The sequence below is a fragment of the Suricata suricatta genome, chromosome X (assembly GCF_006229205.1).
Source record: "Suricata suricatta isolate VVHF042 chromosome X, meerkat_22Aug2017_6uvM2_HiC, whole genome shotgun sequence".
Classification (NCBI taxonomy): Eukaryota; Metazoa; Chordata; class Mammalia; order Carnivora; family Herpestidae; genus Suricata; species Suricata suricatta.
In genome coordinates this window covers 13,807,760-13,828,713 of record NC_043717.1, presented here as the reverse complement: position 1 = coordinate 13,828,713, position 20,954 = coordinate 13,807,760, and the positions used below count along the sequence as shown (strand labels likewise).

The 20,954-nt window shown below is 40.2% G+C and overlaps 1 protein-coding gene across 2 annotated transcripts in view; it reads right to left on the bottom strand.

Annotated features, from left to right (window-relative positions):
- CDKL5 (cyclin dependent kinase like 5) overlaps positions 1-20,954 on the bottom strand; it is a 193,340-nt gene that overhangs the window by 20,107 nt on the left and 152,279 nt on the right. Inside the window, exons 15-18 of one of the 2 annotated variants that reach the window (XM_029930145.1) lie at positions 17,632-17,755; positions 10,547-10,646; positions 5,593-5,712; positions 2,869-3,085 (exon numbers count right to left, since the gene is read on the bottom strand). In XM_029930145.1, coding sequence (XP_029786005.1) covers positions 2,869-3,085; positions 5,593-5,712; positions 10,547-10,646; positions 17,632-17,755 — 561 coding nt within the window. Of the gene's footprint in view, positions 1-2,682; positions 3,086-5,592; positions 5,713-10,546; positions 10,647-17,631; positions 17,756-20,954 lie in introns of those variants that run through there. The other variant, XM_029930144.1, reaches the window with a different exon arrangement.

Sequence of the window (20,954 nt, the reverse complement as noted above, 5' to 3'; positions counted from 1 at the left end):
GATTTGAGAGAAAACTTGACCATTCCCTGCAGCGAGCAGGAAGGGAGTCATACATGCTAGAAGTGCGGATTCACTTATTACAGCTTACTAAGGTCGATGAAAAGTCAGAATGGACAAAAGCTGAGAAGAGGATAAAAGAGCTACCTCAAAAACACTAGTTGAAAACACTGTAGATATTTTCTGGCTCAAATCTGGGAATGTACGAAAAGTATGTATTGACTCTTCATCAGTTAGGTTTACTTTGCTCTAGGTAGAAGGCAATTATTCTAGCCCTTCTTTGAAGAACCATCATGAATATAAATGTTCGGCAAACATCTGAGATCCCAGTGTTAGCAAGGATGAAAACATGGGAAACCAGCCCCTAGGTGACAACGAGCCTCAAGTGCCACAGCATGGCAATGTGACTGCGCTGTTCCTAAGCGCACAGCACAGTGAGAAGTCTTTCCAGAGGAAAAAATGTAGTTTCTGGTTCGCAAGGGGTGGGGGGATACAAGGTACAGTTCTAGTATGAAAAAGAAGAGTTACACACCCTTTCAGAGTCATTAGTGTCCAGGCAAAAACTGCTAAGGGTTCACGTCACTTCTATAACTGAGCAGCTGCCTGGGAAAAGCCAGAATTCAGGGCTACTTGGACAGTACAGAACTGGTAAAAGAAACAAGATATAAAAAGAACTGAAGAGCATGCAGACTATTGGTTTGAATCAAATTGTTTTAACGATAGTAGTACCCAGTTGAGTTCCATTTTAGTGCCTATTATATTTCTTAAAATCAAATAAAAAGCACCTTAAAATGACCTCTATATATAATCAATACACATCATTATAGTAGTTATATAAAAATGTAATATGCATACAGTATAAGCTTCAAAGAAACTAAGAACTTTTCATTATCATCTTCATTAAAATCAGAGCTATGACTCTCAAAATCTTGGGGGAGGGGGAACAGTAACTCAGCACATTTCAATTATCCTGACTTGATTCAGGGGTCTATGCTGTCAAAATCCTGGGACAAGTAATAAATATTGAGAAGTTACCCCCTTGCGGGGTGTGGAGGGGAATATTTAAAAATATTATTGCTAAGAAACTACTTCCGAAAATCTAATTCTCTTGATAGATGGTGTTGAGGTGATTTCTGTCAAGGATGGCCCAGAGACACTGGGCTATAACCCTTGCTGGCCAAAGGCCTTGATGACGCTTGGGAGTAACTTGGGAGTTGAAGGAGATCAAATGAGGGAAAGAAGTCCTATTCTGCCCACGTGTGTGTATACTGATGTACATGATAACCTTGCTATAAATGGACAGTCCCAGGAAGAAAAAGTGAATATAGCAATTTTCTCTACATCTGGAATTGCTTCAGGAGTCTTTGAAATATACTGGAAAGAGCAACAACAACAACAACAACAACAACAACAAAACATTTAGAAATAGAAGTGTTGCACATGTATCTCACACCCCACCAGCCAAGAGTCTCTGGTACAGTGCACAGGATTCTGGAGCATAGAGCTGGTCTGCAAGACCTGCAGACAGGTGCCTCTTTACAAACTTGCAACTAGGAATGTTCACTGGCAAATCTTTGGTCTATACACTAACACGAAGGAGAAGAGCATATTCTCTCTACAAAGACCCATGAGTAACCCTGGATCTATTCTCCCCTCAGGTGCAAGGATCGTCCCTGGGTGTGAACAGGAGCCAACACTGAGGACAGAGACAAGGCCTGCTAGAGCTCTCACCGGCTAGCTGGCTTCCTTGTCTGTGGGTTCGGAAGGAGATGCTGCATCTCACCTGCTACCAAGGACCATGTCTAGAGGCTACTGCTGGGGCCTAAAAGTTGAGCATGGTTCCCACTGTTGGTCACACAGAGCCACGATTCAACTCCCTTGATTAGAAGTATAATACTCACTTCATATCACAAATGTATAAAAATATGGCAGATAGTGTCATAACGATACTTTCTTTAAATGATTATATTTAGAAAACAGACAGATATTTACCATATATATATTTATATATAGAATAAAATACTCCTGATGCAATATATAAATGTTACTGTTTAGTTTTTATAGAAACTACTGTAGCTGTCCCACTGCTTCACAATGTTCCAAACAGCTCAAAATAACTTTACATTTAACATAAAAGGTATGGTTAGAACAGTACAATATTAATTATAAATAAATGTTACAAATCCTATCAAATATGGGAGTTTAGAAAACAATTTAAGACATACAGTTAGTTCATCTGCTAACCCTTCAAAGGGATACTCTTGGATTACTATAAACCCCACATTTAGTTTAGGCAAAAAATTTCTGTGGTAAGGGCATCGGTCAACACGAATTCTTCTATCCCTTGCAGTACCAGAACACATCCTGGCTTTCCCAAGTTCAACAGGGATTGCACTAAAGCTGGAATGTACAGGGGAGAAACTGGCAAGAATGTCTTCTTCCTCAGGGGCACACTCTATCCATTCTCACACGAGATCCGGGGGGACTGGTGGTCCCTAAGGAACTCCTGTGCCTCTGAGATCCCTGACTAGCATTTGTGGCCGTGAGGAGCCAGAGGGCCCCGCACATACAATATTGCACTCACCTTCATAAAGCTGAAAATACTGGCTTACCACCCCAGCCCAGCCCATTCCCCACCCACCCACCCTCCCAAGCCCTCCCCACTGGCTTACCTACCCCCCATCCCCTAGCCCTGCATATATTACAAGGCTGTCTCTTTTAAATCATTCAGATTTGGCATTCGAGACCGATTTGTTCTGTTATAAGGGTGCCCGTTTGGCCCACTCTTGGCACCCAGCTGTTCAGAGTAGGAGGGCCCCTCTGTGGCACTCCGGCTCACAGAGGACACATGCCAACCAGGGTCCATCTGACCTGGCAGCTGGAGGGCTGGCCTGCCCTTGGGTGTGGGCTCCTGCCGGATGTTACTGCTCCCGCCAGAGGCCTGGCTCAGGGGGTGGATCCGAATTTCTGAGAAGGAATTTTTGGCTTGTTGAGTTGTTAAGGGCTGGAAGCGGGGGTCTGAGGAAGCCGGGTGATTGGAGGCTGAAGAGAGATGTAACAACTTGCGCAGTGATTTTAATGGCTGACTCTGAAAGAAAAGAGGAGGGTGCACATAGGAGTTCATTTAGAGTAGACTGGAGAGCTGCGAGAAGTGGGCACAGATCTGAAATGACTGCTTGGAGCCAGCAGGGAGGGCATGGGGGAGGAGGGGCTAAATCCAGCCTGATCTGTCCTTTTGTTGGTTTCCAGATAAGATCAAAGTTATTTATCTTTAATGAAAACTAGGTAAGAAATCTAGAGCTGGTGTGGTGCCGATCCAAGGCTCAGGCACCTTCTATCTGGCTGCACCCCATCTTTACAGGGGAAAGATCTCATGCTTCAGCCATCAGGAAGCAGCAGCAGAAGGAATCTGCCTTTCCCTTCTTCCCAACAGCTCCACATAAAGCTGCCACTTATTTTTCACCAGCTGGAACTCAGTCATTCAACCATATCTAGCGGCAAGAGAACTGACGAAATGTAATGTTTCAATTAGGCAGCAGTGTACTCAGCTACAAATTGCACATCCCCCTTCTGTTCTTATCTCCCTGATTTTCCCTTTCCTTTGACATTGCAAAAATCTAAATGTTCCCTTTCCATACTTTTACTTTTTGGGGGGCAGGGTAAGATTTGAGCATTGAAAAGTGAGCAAAGCCGAGAAAAAGGAGCAAAAGCCCTATAGGCTCTAAAACACAGTTCACTCACAGGAGGTTCTGGATTCCTCACATGGGCTTGCAGCTGCCCTGCTTGTCTGCTGTGTGGCTGGGGCCCAGACTCAACGGGTGCTGTACTGTGGAAAGGGACTGTGCCTCAAGGCAGAAGGGAGGGTCCTGGTAGCCATCTGCCCCACACTGGCCAACTATTGTCAGGCAACTGCTGAACCATGGGCTTCCCCACTGGTGAAAGGTGGCTCACGCCCTCTTCCTCTACGTGCTGTGTGATGAGGCTCACCATCAGAAGAGGCATGTGAAAGCACCCTGAAATTCAGGGTCCAGGGACCCTGCACTCAGGATGTAGGCTTAGCCTTGGGGCACCTATGGCTGCCAACCTTCAAGGGCCATGCGTTTAAGGGCTTAGCAAAGTTTCAATAAAATGTCTGTGATCTCAAGGAACAGAGCACTGAAACTGAAGGGAAGCTGCTTGAGAATGGACTCGGGTAGAAATTGCTCCTGGGGAAGCATCCTCCATGGCCATTGTCAGGTCTGCCCGAGAAAGCTCTGTGGTCCCCAGGGAAGGTGGCACAGGACGGTGCACATTGTAAGTGCTCAAAGTTGTGGGGTTTTTTGGTTATTGAAATTGGTATCATAACACAATGTGATTCCTGGTGATTTGTATGGCCCTGACCACAGGTAACTATGGAGCAATTACAATAATTTGGGTCTAGCTAGAGATATAAAGTAACCTGAAAAGAGCTTCTTGGCAAAAGAAATGAAATGGCTACACAAAGAAGGTTCTAAAGGCCTATGTTCTGTTTTATAAAACTGGGAAGAGAACATCAGGCCCTCACTCAAGAGCCCTGGGCTCTTAGGTCAGATACATGTCCAATAACTTGGATATCTGGTTCTCTACACCGTCTCTGTCCCCTTCCCTCCTCCCATCCTACACTATGTTAGAAGCTGAAAATATAAAAGGTTGAGCAGATACAAGTGAAATTTGGGAACTCCTGTCAGTGGCTCTAAGTAACAGTTAAAGAAAAGAAACAATAAACATACAGAAATTACACCCTCTTCCTCCAAATCACAGAAATCTGTGGCCATCTATAAGTACAAGAAATCCTAGAGCTTCAAAAGCTCATGGAGGCTATCAGAAATTACAATACAGAGGAATACTAGATTTATAAAAATATTAATATGATTAAAAAACAAGTTAGATTATGTTACTATGCTCATTATGGGATGCTGAAAAGATGCAATATTAGAACACTCCCAGTCAAAATAGTTGTTCAAAGGAGACAATCCCTTGCTTATTCTCCATTATGGCAGATAAAAGTGATTACACAATACTGTCTAATATGCAGTTCCTAATGCAACTGCTCAACTGTCTATCAAACACAGTATTGATTTCATAAGTTATTCTTTCAAGGAAGGTTATCATTTCTGTCCTTCAAGACCTAATTCATATGCTACCACATTTAATGAAGCCTTCATCTTCCTACTACGTCCCCTCACCTCCCCTGCATTTAATGGCATGCCTCACTTTTTACCATGAATTATGATTATTTACAGACTCTCTCTCTCTCTCCTAGGATACGTAGTATTTATGGGCTGGGACTACACCTTAATTATCTCTCTTAATCCCCTCCAACATCCACCCACCATCCTCGGCCCAGGCTAGGTGAAGTCTAATGGAATCTCACTTTTTCTCCCATGAGGACATGGGTCACTGAAACAAGATTCATTTGGAGCCCCTAGATGCATCTGGCTATTAGAGAGGGTATATTCTGAGGAGGTTCTCAGCCTTGAAACACTGAGAGGCTAAATTCCTCAACCTTGCCCTCGACTCAAGAGAGATAGTCACTGCAGAGTCTGAGAATCTAGGAGTGAGGCAGGCACTGCTCACTTGGGTCTGTAGATCAGAGATCTTGTCAGGACGCCACTCCTTTGGTCTGCTGCCTGGAGTGCTAGCAGAGTGAATGGCTTTCTGCAGTGTCAGAAGATCGGGGCCGTCAGGATTGGGCACCTAGAGCAGAATATGGACAAAGATTCAGTAAGAACCCCAATAAACCTAATTAAGATATGAAACCACACCCAAGAGAACAAAAGCAAATCAAATGAAACTAAAACTCAACCTTGTACCCCCCTCAATAAAAGACCCAATAAAAAAAGAAACCAAAACTCTCCCGATGTTCACAATGCAAGTGATGCCAGTTAAATTCTGCTGCCCTCTTAATAATTTTCCCTGCATTAGGAAAAATTGGCAGATGTCATGCAGCTTTGTTAAAACCTCAACCCTTAAAGCATTCCCATGCTGTTAGTTTTAGTCGCTGTAAGAGAGAGCAGTTAAATTGGGCTGTTCCAGGAGTTGCTGTCGTATCCTCATTCCATATTGCAGTTAGGTTATGAACCAGTTCAATAAAACAAAAATTTGTTCCTGCTGGCAAAATGATCCTAACACTGTATTTGGTGGTGTCCAAAAAAGGCTAGCAGGCTTTCAAGGATATCAAATTATGAAAAGTATGGTTTTAATCATATTCCCAAGACACTGCCCAGTAAATCTGGGTCTAGCAATATGCACTATAAAAATGCTGGAAATTTGTGTCATAAATTCCAGATGAATGCAGTTGGTCCATTAACCGATTTTGGTGAACATAGAATAATGCCAAATGCCAACCAAAAGCCCTGGCTTTACACTAAGTGACCAGCAAAAGCTAGAGCCAGGCAAGGAAAAAGCAAATCACCAACTAAGAGAAGGTGTTTTTCATGGAGCCTGCTAGCTCACTCAATTTGGTCAACTCAACTTGGTTAATCAAGTGTTAAACTTTGTGAGTCAAATGAAAAGACACTGTTAATTGTAAATGTTAATCAAATTCTTTACAGGAAATAAGGGATCTTATGAATGCCATCTGCTGACATGTGGCTAACCAGATAACCCAAACTAGCCTTCCACTGGTTTTTTAATAGCCTTTTATGCTTCAACTTCCTTAACTGATTCAGAAAATCCAGAATGACGAAGAATTGGTATTTCAGTGAATTTATGGAACTGGCTCAGGTACTTAACTAGCACAAAGAGAATATGACCCCATGAAATAAAAGACATGCTGTTGTCATCAGTAAAACAAGTTTACTGGAGCAGTTTTCAGGGCTACCATACATAAAAATGGGTACCATGGGTGGAGTGACTACAGGAAGCTTTTTCAAAGAAGAACTATGCTTTAAATGATTCTTTGAATTAAAAAGAGGAAAGAGGGATTTCTTGATGCTTGGATTCTCCCCGTTGGTGGAATCTGTCTGCAATATAAGATACAAATAAACTAATTGCAAAAAAAAAAAAAAAGAAGAAGAAGAAGAAAGAAAAAAGAAAGAAAGAAAAAGAAAAAAAGAAAAGAAAAAAAGTGTTCTTACTGAAACTCCTAGCCCTTGGAAGCTCTGATATTGTTAAATATTAATAGTCACTTAAGGAATCTCTGTGTTGTGTGCACCTAGAAGAGTTCTGTGTCATTTCTCACCTGGACATGAAGATGCCAACAATGCAAATTCAAGACCTGTGAAAACTTCAATGTACATAAAGAACATGTGGTCATGATCCTTACCTATAGTAGGAACATGTAGAAACCTACACATATTCACATTGAGCTTATAAAACATTTAAGGATTTGTTTATTATCAGAAATATGATTATTATAACTGTGTTTAAAGAGCTACTGATGAACTTCAGTCTTTTCCTAATTGTTAGAGAGGACTTCAGCAACTAAATAATCAACCATGTAATCTGCCTATAGGGAGTAAAAAGAGAAGATACTGCAAACCCTTTTGAACATGGTCTATTCTTGAACCAGAAAACATCACTTAGAAGAGGAATATCACTGTTACAGGATTCTATCATCGAGGAAGAGGCCTGGTTCCATGCTGTTAAAGAAATATTTACCCCATGGAAAATATGTGGCACAATTCAGTATACAGGTTTTCAAAGTAAAAAAACAAAGTTCAACCTTTAAATTGAAGCATGATTACCACTTGAGATACTAACTAACTAGGCTACAATTACCAAGTTGGCAAAGTCACCATATGCTCTGAGGGCTTATGTAACTCTAGATGTGGAACTGAGGCCAGATTTCCCAAGGCGGCTTCCAGATTTGCCTGAGTCAAAGCAGGCACCTTCATAATACAGAATTATTTTTTGGCACCACTCTTCCCTGTTTTGGATAGCTCAATTGTCAGAAATTGAGAATATATATGAAGGCATTCATATCACCTTGTATGAGGCCATTCAAGGAAGACAGCCCATGAGGTCTGTGTCCCCATGATGGTATCCCAGGGAAGAGTTTACTCACATCACTAAGGAGATCATGAGAGAGGCCCCAGGAACCAGGGGCCAAAGTCTCTCCACCAGAGATGAGCCTGTGGCACGGACTGAGCCAGGCCTGCTGTTTAGGAGAACCCACCTCTAGTTCTCCCAACTGATTATGTGACTTCAGGCAGGTCACAACTGGCCTGGGTAGTCTTCTACCAGTGAAACAAAGGTGTTAAACTAGACTTAGGACCTACTGAGGTTTTAAAATGTCCCGTTTCTCTATATGCACTGGGTATTGCATTTCTTTTCTTTTTTTTTAATCTTGTGCAAAAGCCACGAAGCTTTAAATCTTTCAAAGCTGGTTTACCTGGTTTCCTTTTGCTATGTTCTAGAAAGTAGAAAAGAAACAAACAAACTACCTTTAATTCTGCTTCAATACTCACTTGAAGGAAGCAGAGTTAACATAATGCCAGGCTTAGGAGCCTGAGGTCTCACAGGATATAGAGGACTCTTTGGAAATCTTACCTCTAAATACCAAAGTCCTTAAAAATTTTTTTCTTTTAACTAAAAAATGCAGAGGCACAAACAACTTTTGATTTGGAAGGCTTAAAGCATTGTGGCCTATACAGAGATACTTTATAGTTACGTTACGTATTGAAAATGAAATGTATAAAAACCTAAAAAGAGTAAGTTCAAGTGGAAAGAATGTTAGAGAATAACTGTTTTCTTATTTATACTAACCTATACTTTTTGAAAATCTAAAATTTGAACCAGATCCTGAATAAGAGTCAGTCAACATGTCAACTCAGGCTGTGGTAGGCCGGGGGCTTTAGGTTTAATGGTAGTCTAATGCAGACGGACATCAAAAGCCAAATCTATACACAAAACACCTTCAATTCCTTGGTTCCTGCTACTTTCTTCCACTTAATTACCCCACAGTGGCTACAGACCTAAGGTTAAGAATGAAAACAAATCCCTCAAAATAAAAATAACAGTGGTGGGGAGAGGTAGTCTAAGTTAATGTTCATGATGGATAAGTAAGTTCTACAGACAATGATAAAAGTTTTACTTTATTAGCACTTTAAATATTTTAAGCTCCTCTACGTTAAATAAATCTGGTCTATTTTATTCATCCAGTTTAAATAATAAATGTAGCAATATTTGAGTGGCATTTTGATTTGACATTTTGCTTTAAGTGAATCTCAGTTAAAGGGATAGGCAGGTTTTTTTTTTTTAAATAAACACTTCAGGAATATTATGCAGCCATTAAAATGAAGATAACAAGATCTGTGTAGTAACATCTGTATATTGTATATGTGATTGATAGATAGATGTACTGTTAAAAGCCAGGATACAAAACTGTACTATAAGGATTACTATTATTTAAAACAAACTTAAAAACCACCTTCTTTCCACAAACATATACATAGGCTAAAAGCTAAAAGAAATATACCAAAATCTTAATGCTAGTTGTAACAGGGTGATAAGATTAGAAAGCATTTTTTCCTCAAATTTTTTTACAATGAGCTCATTTATTTTATAATGAAATATATCAATTTAACAAATAAGCAAGTGAAAGAATAGTCTAGAAAGGTAATCTAGGAAGATCTTTATTAATACTTCTAAACCATCTGTGATCCTTACTTTGGGTATTACATTTTTTTTTCCTACTATCATTTATCTTATCTTTACTTACCAATGAGTCATAATCCTAGAATCTTTCTTCCTTTTAAAATAAATGAGAGTCAATCATGTATGATGTAGAAATAGAAACAAAATCATTTAAAATAGCTGACTCAACATTGTCTGGTCTTGAAAGTACCATAAAGCAAAGGGGGAAGCAGGCCTCACGTGGGTGAAGGAGCTCCCGCTGGCCTGGAGGCCTGGCTTCGCCATGTTCTCTCACGTCACTAACCAGCAGATCCTCGCGTGGGTGGTTCAGTGATGTGATGTGCACGGCTCCATGGAGCCGCACCTTGGTTCGGGCAGAGGGCTCCCAGGAGATAAGACTCGTTCCATTTCACAGTTCAGTCACAAGATAAACATGTCTTCCTACTAAAGCAAGCCCTGAAATGTCAAATACTATTCTCCTCTCTGTGATTAGTCAGCCCAGAAATGCATTTGTCAACATGGGAACTGGAAAACCAGCCAGGGAAGAATAATGAATGATGGTTAGTTATAAACTTCAAGGATTTAAGCATAAACCGAAACCATTTCCTAAGTTTTCACCTATCTCTACTCCCCAAAGAAAACTAATCCTGCAGTTTCATAGTTTTTTACATGAATATAAATCCACATGGATAGATAAGATGTTTACTGAGGGAGGTTTAAAGTGTTCTCTCTAGTCCAAATTAAATTTCTTCTATTCTTGGAGATTCTGTGGAATTTAGAAAAGGCTCTGTGAGAGGAGAATAGTTGCATAGAATTTAGAAAGACATATATACAATGTATGCATGTCAAATCTCAGTAAGAAAATAATTCACTTTGATTCCAAAATGTAAACTACCCACAGACTAATGCAGACTCATATGTCACTGTAGAGAGAAAGTACCCATCTACTTACTGTTTGAGATTTCTTCTTTTTCTTTTTCATTGACCTGAAAAAACCTTGTTTTTCCTTTTCCTTGAGCTGTTCAGAATGACTAATGTTTTCAGGACTTTTCCTAAATGGGAAGACATTTTTATCATATTGATCTTTCAATCATTCTCCTGCCATTATATGACAAATATAATGAAGACTAAATAATGCATGAAACCAGATTCAAACAGCCATGAAAAATCAAGCACGTAGGTAAAGAACCTCTAAAAAGCACAGGAGGAACTGCATCTAATCAACTGTGGTTAATGATTAGCCTTCGGCACAGGCTCACTCTGAGCTATTATTACAAATGATCTGGTAACTATGCTGTAGGACCATTTTCATGCTGTTGAAAACCTCAGAATTTGAGAGTCTGAAAAGCACACAGTTTAAAGGATGCCTTTTCCATAACCCTCCGAGGGAAATAACTGAAATATTTTCAATATCTTTGTTTTTCTATTTACCTTTTAAAAACCAGCTCAACAAGTTCATTACTAGCAGCTTCCCAAGATATTGAACATAAAAAAACAAAATAAAAAAACAACGGTGCTGTAGAACCACTGTAAATAAAAAGCAAAAATTGTCTCAAACTGGAAAATTCCTTTATAAAAATATTGCATTTATTTTTTTGAAACTACATTGAAAAATAGATCAGGTAGGAAAAAATATAGACAAGATGAATGCTTTAATTCAAAGCACTCTTGGGGAAAAAAAAGCTTCTAACTGAAAATACTGACAACATCAAGCTTCCTATCATGACACCACCAGGTATTTTAATACAAATTAAGAGGTATTAATAGACAGCAAACAGAACACCCTGGCCCTAATAAGGTGGTGACTTATATGCTAATAGGCCCTGTATTATTTAATTTACAGTCTTTAACAAGCAACTCAACTGGTGTTATTCAAAAAGATACATTCCATGGGCTCTACTTAAAATTTTAATATATGACTGTGGAAAGCCATTTCTCAAGTGATTGAATTCCTTCTATTAGTTATTCCTTAAAATCAAGAATAAAGTGTTAGAGGTAAGAGTTCATTCATATTTATCGTTTTAGAAGACCTAATGGTGAGGATGTTACTAAACCATCTAAGAAAATATGAGCAAAGCAGCATCCTTTACTTGATTAAATCTGTGTGAAGACAGAAAACATCTATATAAACTATTACAAAATCAAATGATAAAAAAATACCATGAAGCTACCAAAAATAAATCACATCTTCAATTTTCAGTCATCTAAAGAAATATTTAAACTATAATACTCAGTGAAAACCACGATATTCAAAACTTCCTATATAACGTGAGCCCAACTGTATTTTAAAAGGGGGGGGGCATATATGTGTACATACACACATTTTTAAAAGGCAGGAATAAAATAAAATCTTAATAGCTCTCATTTCTGGATAATAAGATTACTGGTGATTTATTGTCCTTTAGTTTTAACATCATATATGTACTACAGATAGAATAAAAAGGTTGTACAAACCACAGAAAATTTGAAAAATCAAAAACTCAAGATCTAAGACAGTAAGGGAAGAGATTTAAAGAGAGAAACAGATTTTTTAAAAAACCAGGAAAACATGAGTGTCTGAAGGAGCAATGATCATTTCTCCTTGTTTAGCCTAAAAGTTAATGGGAACACTGAGGAAGTAAAAACATGTACTGCATGCCCAAGTGTTCTTGAAACTCATTAGGACCTGCAATTTTAAACATCACTAAAAGAGTTCCACATTCTGAAGTAAAAGTTTCATAATACAACACAACCAATAAAAATAACTAGCACCAGAATTCAGAATGATACATTTACATGATGGAATGGGTAGGGATGGAATAGTGAAGTTTGATTCTAAGTAACACAGTAAAATAGTGTAGTTTTCGGGAATCACAAAAGTACAACTCTCAGGATTGAAAGGAACCTCACAGAGCATCTAAAAGCAACTAGCAATACTATTTTTACTGGCCTGTAACTTCCAGAAGGAACTATTTGCTTATGATATAGCTTATGTCCTTCCACAGTGGGGTCTGTGACTAATCTAGAAGCACAGCAAAGTATTCAGACAGGCAGAATTTTTTACCAATCAGAATGTAAGTCTAGCAAAATCTCAAAGGTATGCCAAGTAGTAAAAGTGCTTTCTGCTGATCCAGGAAATCTTTAAGGGGGTCAAGATCATCATGACTGCAAGCTCAGGACAGGAATGGGCATTACTGTGAGAAAGTTAATGCTGGTGTGAGAGGAAGAGAAGGCTTGAGACACTCGTCCTGGGAGGAGCAGATTTGGGAGGGGAAGAAGAGTTTCCACCCAATAAGATGAACATGAAAGGGGCTGGAGAGAAGGGTAATGAAAGAAAAGAAGGAGCAGGACAAAAAGCCAACCCAGGTTTGCAGTTCCTTGTGACCACAAAAGGCAGGGAAGATGAATCAGAGACCCTGTGCAGGGTCTTTCCGTAGACACTGGATAAACTAGAGCACAGGGGAAGGGAGAATGAAGAAAACATCTTCATACTAAAGGTGAGCAGAGATGGTGAGGCCAAGATTTAGGCAGAGAAAAATTCCAGAAACCAGAACAGAAAAACAAATAAATTACCCTTGGACTACAAAATGAAAGCTAGGAGTGAAGCATGATTGTGCATGTATCACACAAGACACAAAAAGGAAGTCAGAGAGAAAGAAAAAGAGTACAAGTGTGTTGGGGGGAGACAGAGAGAAAGGACGGAGAGAGGGAGAAGCTACATGGAAACATACACATGCAGAGAATTAGAGAAACAAGTCTGGGCGACAGACTCAGAGAGGGTTGGACACAGAGAGAAGTTGCCTGGAACACAGGCACCTGAAAAGCTGCGTATTGTATAAAATAATGAAGACAGAGACTTAATCATTTACAACCAGTACTACTACAAATGGGTAAGAATGTGCCTCTATAAATTATCTTTCGTGAATTCTAGACCCTATGATTCTACTGGTACAGGCAACAGACAGGTCCAAGAGGAGCAGCACAAGAAAGGGGCAGGTGGGTGGTCACATCCATCTCAGGGACAAGATCTTTGAGGACCCCCAGCTAGTCACCTGGCCCCTTATCCAGGACTGATTAAACAGTTGGTGGGGGGTAGCAACCTTCCCCTACCCTGACATCATCTAACACAACAGTTGTTTTAGAAGGGGTCAAGAAGAAAGAGAAAATTCAAGAGACTCTCCTAAAAAAGGAAGGAATGAAAGCTGACTGAATCAAAGTGAGTCAACATTTATGGAGTATCGTGTACGTGGTGGGCCTGGTGTTAGGTGTTGGGGCCAGAGAGGAAAATAAAACAAGGAGTGTGACCTCGAGCTGCTTGCAGACTCAAGGTAGGACACTCACAGGTTGGACAGAGGGTCAGAATTCTGGTGCGTCACTATAATCCCTCTGGGAGCAGCTAACATTCCCTGCTACCTCCCATCCCCTGGCCATGGGACGAAGGTAACGTTTGAAAAGAAAACAATCAGTGAACGATATTCTAAGTTATGGTGGCAAGCAATAATGTATGCCAACATATTCATAACCTAACCAGAAGAAAAAACTCGGGACTGTGCAAGCAAGTGACAGCAATCCTTCATTTACCTTAGTTTCTGGGATTTCTAATTAATTTGTTTTACTGTAGAAACGTCACTTTTAAATCCAATTTTGACAGCAGTCTTTCTGAATGTATTTATATACTCTGTCTTTTTTAATCAAAGTAAGAGCAGTCTATTTTATAAATATATGTGCTATATAAATTACCTATTTTACATGTGAAACAGAAGGGCTAGAAATGATATCGCCACTGGGAGCCTGAGAAAAGGTCAAAATACCCCTCACCTCTCCCTGCCTATTACTTGACATCTTTCTCCCTCTTCACACTGTCTTGTTACCTGGGATTATTTCTTGCCTGACAACCTCTAGTGCCAACTGCAAAAACTCCAGTGCATAAGAGTAAACAGGCTAATAGAGAGGGTGAAGGTGCTTTCTCATTAGTAAGGATGAATCTGACTGCATTAACTCTGTTTTTCTTGTTCTGAGATATTCTGGCTTATCTCCCAGTTCGTAACTGGTATCTGGATAGCTGAGATGGCCAAAATGACTACCTTGGATAGTATACTACGATATCTATTATGTTGTGATTATTTTTTTAGACTTTCTTTATTTTGAGAGAGAGAGAGTGTGCACATGGGCACACAAGCAGGGGAGAGACAGAAAGGAATGAGAGAGAGAGAGAGAGAGAGAGAGAGAGAGAGGAGAAGATCGACTCTCAAGCAGGCCCTGCAGTGTCAGCTTGGAGCCTGATGTGGGGCTCAAACCCATGAACCATATGATCATGACCTGAGCTGAAAGCAAGAGTCACACACTCCAACAATATCTATTCCTTTAAAATACGATCTAGTAACTGGATTCTACCACTGCAAGAAGCATGTACACTGTACAAATATTCTCTTCTCAAAAGAAATGTGAAGTATCACTATCAAGTAGAAACCGACTGCCCTTAGGCAAATGATAATTTAGGAACAGCGAGTCATTATGTTACCAGAGCAAGGCTCGTTCACGTTTTTGCAAGTTATCAAGCTGCATTTCTCTCAAATATACACAATATTGTGAACCAATGAGATATCTTGTTCAAGGGAAAAGAATCAAGGTAAATCAAGCTCAGTGAATGATTTAGACTAAGTTAAATGTGATGCCCAAAGGAGAAGTACATAGCAGCCTTAATGCAAAGGGCAGTGGAAAGAGAATACTGCAATTCAAACGGGTAATTCTGAAATTATCTGAAGCCTCATAGCAACAATATCAGAGTAGGGATGACTCGATGAAGACTTCTCTAAAATCTAAAGTGCAACGTCCCAATTATGCCTCTAATTCTTTTAAAAAAACATGTTTTCAGGTTTCTACAGATACCTGGGTCTAAACAAGCTCTACTCAAACAGACTATCAAAAAGACAGAAACAATATGTTGTTAATACTACCTATCCCACATTTGGCTTTTGTTTTGATCTGACCTACCTAATGTTGATAGAACTATGTTAATCTGTAATTGGTGCTCATTTAAACCATCACCACTCCATCATGCAACGACCAAGAGGAAAAACAATTTCTTCTACAGTTCTGTATTCTCACAAATGAGAGATGCTAGTCTCGTGACTTGTCAAAGCTAGTAACTACAAGATGTTGTACCCGTGCTCCCAGATTAATGTATAGGAGAGCTGGTCCACAGTCACACAGAAAAAGAATGCACCAAAGTCTATCAGCAAAGGAAGTGGAGGGGAGACACCTGACAAGTCATACCGGAGTTAGAGGATATCAATGATATAAACTGCTACAGCTAACGCTAAGTTACAAGGCACTCTGGGCCAGGCACTGCTTTAGGTGCTTTTGATGTTCTCCCTTATTTAATGGTCACATTAATCCTCTGAGGGAGGTAATATTCTTAGCCCTATTTTACAGATGAGGAAACTGAGGGGCAGAGGTTCAAGTCACACAGACAAGAGTCCAACCTCTTAGTCATTAATGTGAAGACTTTCATTTAATAAATAAGGCAATGGATGTAAACTGTGCCTATTAAAGTATTATAGCTTTAAAACCATCATTTTAATTATTGTTTTAAAAATAATTGGGGTGCCTGGGTGGCTCAGTTGGTTTAGCATCTAACTTCGGCTCAGGTCATGATCTCACAGTTTGTGGGTTCGAGCCCCATGTCAGGGTTTGTGCTGTCAGCTCAGAGCCTGGAGCCGGCTTCGGATTCTGTGTCTCCCTCTCTCTGCCCCTCCCCTGCTTGTGCTGCCTCTCTCTGTCTCTCAAAAATAAACATTTAAAAAAAATAAGTAAGTTATTTTCACCATAGAGCACAGTAGCCTGCCAGCAGTGTGAAAATTACGCAACCATGTAGGCGCAGGGGTACTAAAGGACCTAAGACCTTTCTATGACTTCCAGCAACAAACACCAGAGTTGAAATCTGACAGAATGGTCCCATTCCAAATTTGCAATGTTGCAGATGCATGATTTTATTCTGAGCAGAGAATTTAGTAGTTCAACGAAGTACATATAGATTCTGGGCAGTCTTTCTGGGCAGTGGAGAATATATACTCTACATTACTATTATTTTTTAAAAGGTCCTTGGGGCGCCTGGGTGGCTCAGTTGGTTAAGAATCCAACTCTTGATTTTGGCTCAGGTCATGAGCTCATGGTCTGTAAGTCTGAGCCCCGTATCGGGTGCTGTGCTGACTGTGTGGAGCCTGCCTGGGATTCTCTGTCTCCCTCTCTCTCTCTGCCCCCTTCCCTGCTTGTTTGCCGGCTTGGCTCTCTCTCAAAGATAAACATTTTTTTAAAAAGCTTGTAAAATAAAATAAAATGTCCTTATTCCCCAAATAGATCTGCTGATGAGACTTAATACACAATATAATTCTTTTCCTACATTTTTACTACATGTGATGCAAAGAAAACAAAAGGATAAGCAAAGTTGGCACATCATTTTAATTTCTGACTACCATTATGCTTTTGTGGTAGCATAAAAGGTATTCCCCTAGTTCTATCTTTTCACCCTGAATGAAAGTCAGGGGGCATCAAGGTGAAGGGCACAGCTTTGGAGTCAGACTCCATCTAGGTCTAGATGCTGGCTCCCCTCTCTCTGCTATGGGCCAGGCCTCCAGGGCTCCAGGCCAAGCGCTTTCCTTTCTCTAAGCTGCAGCTTCCTCATTTACAGACTGGGAGCTGCCCATCTCAAAGGCTAACTGTGAGAACCAAGTGAGACAGAGCACACAAAGTGCTAAGCAAAGTGTCTGCTATGTGATTCAACAGCAACAAAAGAGACAATAAAGGACATCACTGTTATCAGAAGAATGCAGTGGAAGACGTGAGGCATTTATTGACCCAGGAGATTTTTCTCTTATGGGATATTTAATATAAAGGCTGAACTTGAAATAAATCATTAAAATAATGACAAATCATCATCTCCTTATCAAATAATCTCTCTTGAGAAAGCAAGCAAGCTAAAAAGTGTGTCTAGGTTTCTTTGAAATCTCCAATCTCCAATTGGAAAAAAGAAGAGTAAAAACAAACCAGAATACTCACCATGGATCGAATGCTGGTTGTCTTTTTGAGTGGTTAGTTCCAGAACTACTCTCTGATGGTAGGGAAGAAACTCTGGTTGATACATTATTTTCATGGAAAGAATTGTCTGGACGAGGAGATGGCACTGAATAAAGAAAAAGTCAGTCACTGACGTACTTTTTTGGCCAAAGCAGCTCTTAATTGTTGGACTTCCCTGTCTCTCAGACAAATAAAATAAGTAAGTCAAAATCCTCCTTTGTCCTTTATATATACATTTTGTGTTTTCTGAAAGTAGAGGCATTCTAGGGAATATTCTCCCTCCCCCCACTAATTATCACATTAACACACAAGGGTCAGTTAACATCAGGCAATATATATTCAAAACATAAACTGACCTGTCAGCTGATTAACTGAAGAATATCATAGTATATTTAAAAGTATGAATAGGACAGCCACCCCCCCCCCACCTCACTGTTTTGACATTCTTTGAAGTGGAGACTTTCTTACATCAAGACTGAATTATACAAAATCTATCCTTAGTCTGAAGTGACTCTTAACAATATGCATGTTGGGATATACTCACTGTGCTTTAAGTCTTACACTTGGGAGGCAGAGTCCATTTCACATTTTTAAAAACTAAATTCCAAAGAAATTCAGTTGTTTGCAAAAAATACTATTTTTCTCTAAGTTCTTAAACCAGGGATGAACAGAAAGACAAACCATAACATATCTGAGTAAATACTTTTCTGCCCTTTGTTTGCAGTGGGGGTGGGGGCATTACTATCTTTTTCTATCAATTTCTAAACTTGGTCATAAATCAAAATATATTGTAAATTTCATCACAGGCTGAATATCAAGATAAATGATATCATTTCACTTGACTTTTGACCAGTAGGACTAAAAACAGGAAGTGTTCTGGAAACATTGGTCATTTCAATGATACCACTAAATCTTCATCCAGTTAGATTTAGTAGAATCATTGAAATGACAGATGTCTCCAGATGTTTCACCTAGTTAAATATTTTCCTTCTATTTCTGGACTTTCTAAAATAAAAAGGTTCTACTTGCCAAACCCTGAAGTAGATTATGAGGAAGACAAATGAGGGGTTTTGCTGATATGAACCAATGTAATTCACTTGCAATCAAACTAAAACTCTTTTCTAATTAATCAAAACTTTGTGAACATTTTATATTAAAGTATATACTCCAGACATCTATAGAAATAACACAGGTATGGTCCATTTTGAAAGTAAAACTTACAGTGAAAGAAGAAAAGGCATTTGCTCATATACACTGTAATATTTTAATTCATTTTAACCAGAATTAAAATTTTACTTCCTTATGATTCGAAAGTAACCATGGCATGAGAAAAAACAGAGTGCAAAAAACAAGTAGCCTAATTCAACATACGTTTAGTCCTAAATAACACTTCTATGCATTTAGTTTGCTCAGGTTCCAAGTTAAAATGACCACGCAGCTCTCTCTGTTCTCCCACAATTCCTGCCCCTTTCCAGCAGTCCTCCCAAACCAACAGCCTAGTGAGGAGCTAAGGCTGTGGGTGGGGATGACTGCAGAAGGGTCCAGAAGCTGAGCCTCTGGAACACCCAGGACCTTGCCCCTTCCCTGGTGGGCTTGCTGTTAAGTCTCCCCACTAGGGGCTAGGGCTCTGTAGGGACTCTCATTCTATTGCTACAAAGCTCTTCAAAGGGGATCCCTTTCTCTGTCAACATCTCCTAAATCCATACAGCCTCCAAAGCATCTGTTTCCGCTGTTGGTTAACCACTGAAGTATATTAAGAAAAAAAGAATTTTTTTAAGTTTTTATGTAAGTGGGGGAGGGGCAGAGAGAGAGAGAATCCCAAGCAGGCTCCACACTCAGTGCAGATCCTGGCTTGAGGCTTGATCTCATGACTGTGAGATCATGACCTGAGCGGAAACACTTGACTGACTGAGCCACCCAGGCTCCCCTCGAAGTGTATTTTCTTTAATGTTTTATTTATTTTTGAGAGAGAGAGAGAAAGAAAGAGAGAGAGTGAGCACATGAGTTGGGGAGGGGCAGAGAGGGAGAGAAAGACACAGAATCCGAAGCAGGCTCCAGGCTCTGAGCTGTCAGTACAGAGCCCAGCGTGGGGCTCGAACCCACAAACCGTGAGATCACGACCTGAGCCAAAGTCAGACGCTTAACTGACTAAGCCACGCAGGCACCCCTATCCTCGAAGTATACTTTTTAAGGCTGTGCAAGTGCACTTGAAGGTTTTCTTTCATTCAATCAACAAATATTTATGAGGAGCACCTGGGTGCCTCAGTCAATTAAGCATCCTACTTTGGCTCAGGTCATGATCTCATGGTTCATGGGTTAGGCCCTATGTCAGGCTCTGTGCTGACAGCTCAGAGCCTGGAGCTTGCTTCAGATTCTGTGTCTCCCCCTCTCTCTGTCCCCCTCCCCACCCCGGCTCATACTCTGTCTCTCAAAAGTGAATGAATGTTGAAAAAGATTTGAACAATTTGTTAAAAGAAAAAACCACCAACAAATACTTATGAAACTACCAGGCAGTGTGCTAGTCAATAAGGGTAAAAGAGGAAAATATGATAAAGGGGCTTGCAACCTTGTGAGAGAGAGATGTAGACAAAGAAATCAGTACCATGTAGCCTGTGTCATGTTAGAGGCCTAGAGAAGGAACCATGGGTAGAACAAAGAAAACACTGGACTTTGGGTGGAAAGGGAAGACATCATATAGTAGAGGACTTCAAAGTAGAACCTTGAAAGGGACAGAAACAAGTGATCTAAGCGGCGGCGGAGCGGGGGGGGGTGCATTTCAAGATGGAGGAGCAGCAGCTAGAAAGGATGGCAAGGGCTAGGGCGTGGAATGTCTGGAAAGTCATCTTAGGGAATTCACATTTTGTTCTGATGTCAATGGGAAACTGCCAGAAGACTCTTAGCAGGTAAGAGGTAGAGAGGCCTGGGGGTGGGGTGTGGGGAAGGGGCAGGCAATGAGTTGCCTTGCTCTATTTTTGCCCCTGTAGCATTTCTTACCTTTTAGTTTCTATATAATTATTATATTTAGTGTGGTTCTCTCCTCATGAGAATGTGTGCTCCGTGAAGGTGGAGCCCTTTGCCTGTCTCGCTCATTGACATGTTCTAAATTAGAACAGTACCAGGTACACAGGTGATGTCAATAAATATTTTATGATTTAATTGTATGAATGAGTGGTATGGTCAGAACACAGCTTCAAATGGATCATTCCAAGGACTGGTTTGATGGCAAATGGGAGATAAGAAGATCAGTTGGGAGGCTACTCAAAGAATCTAACTCAGAAGCCATGAGGGCCTGAGCTAAGACAGCA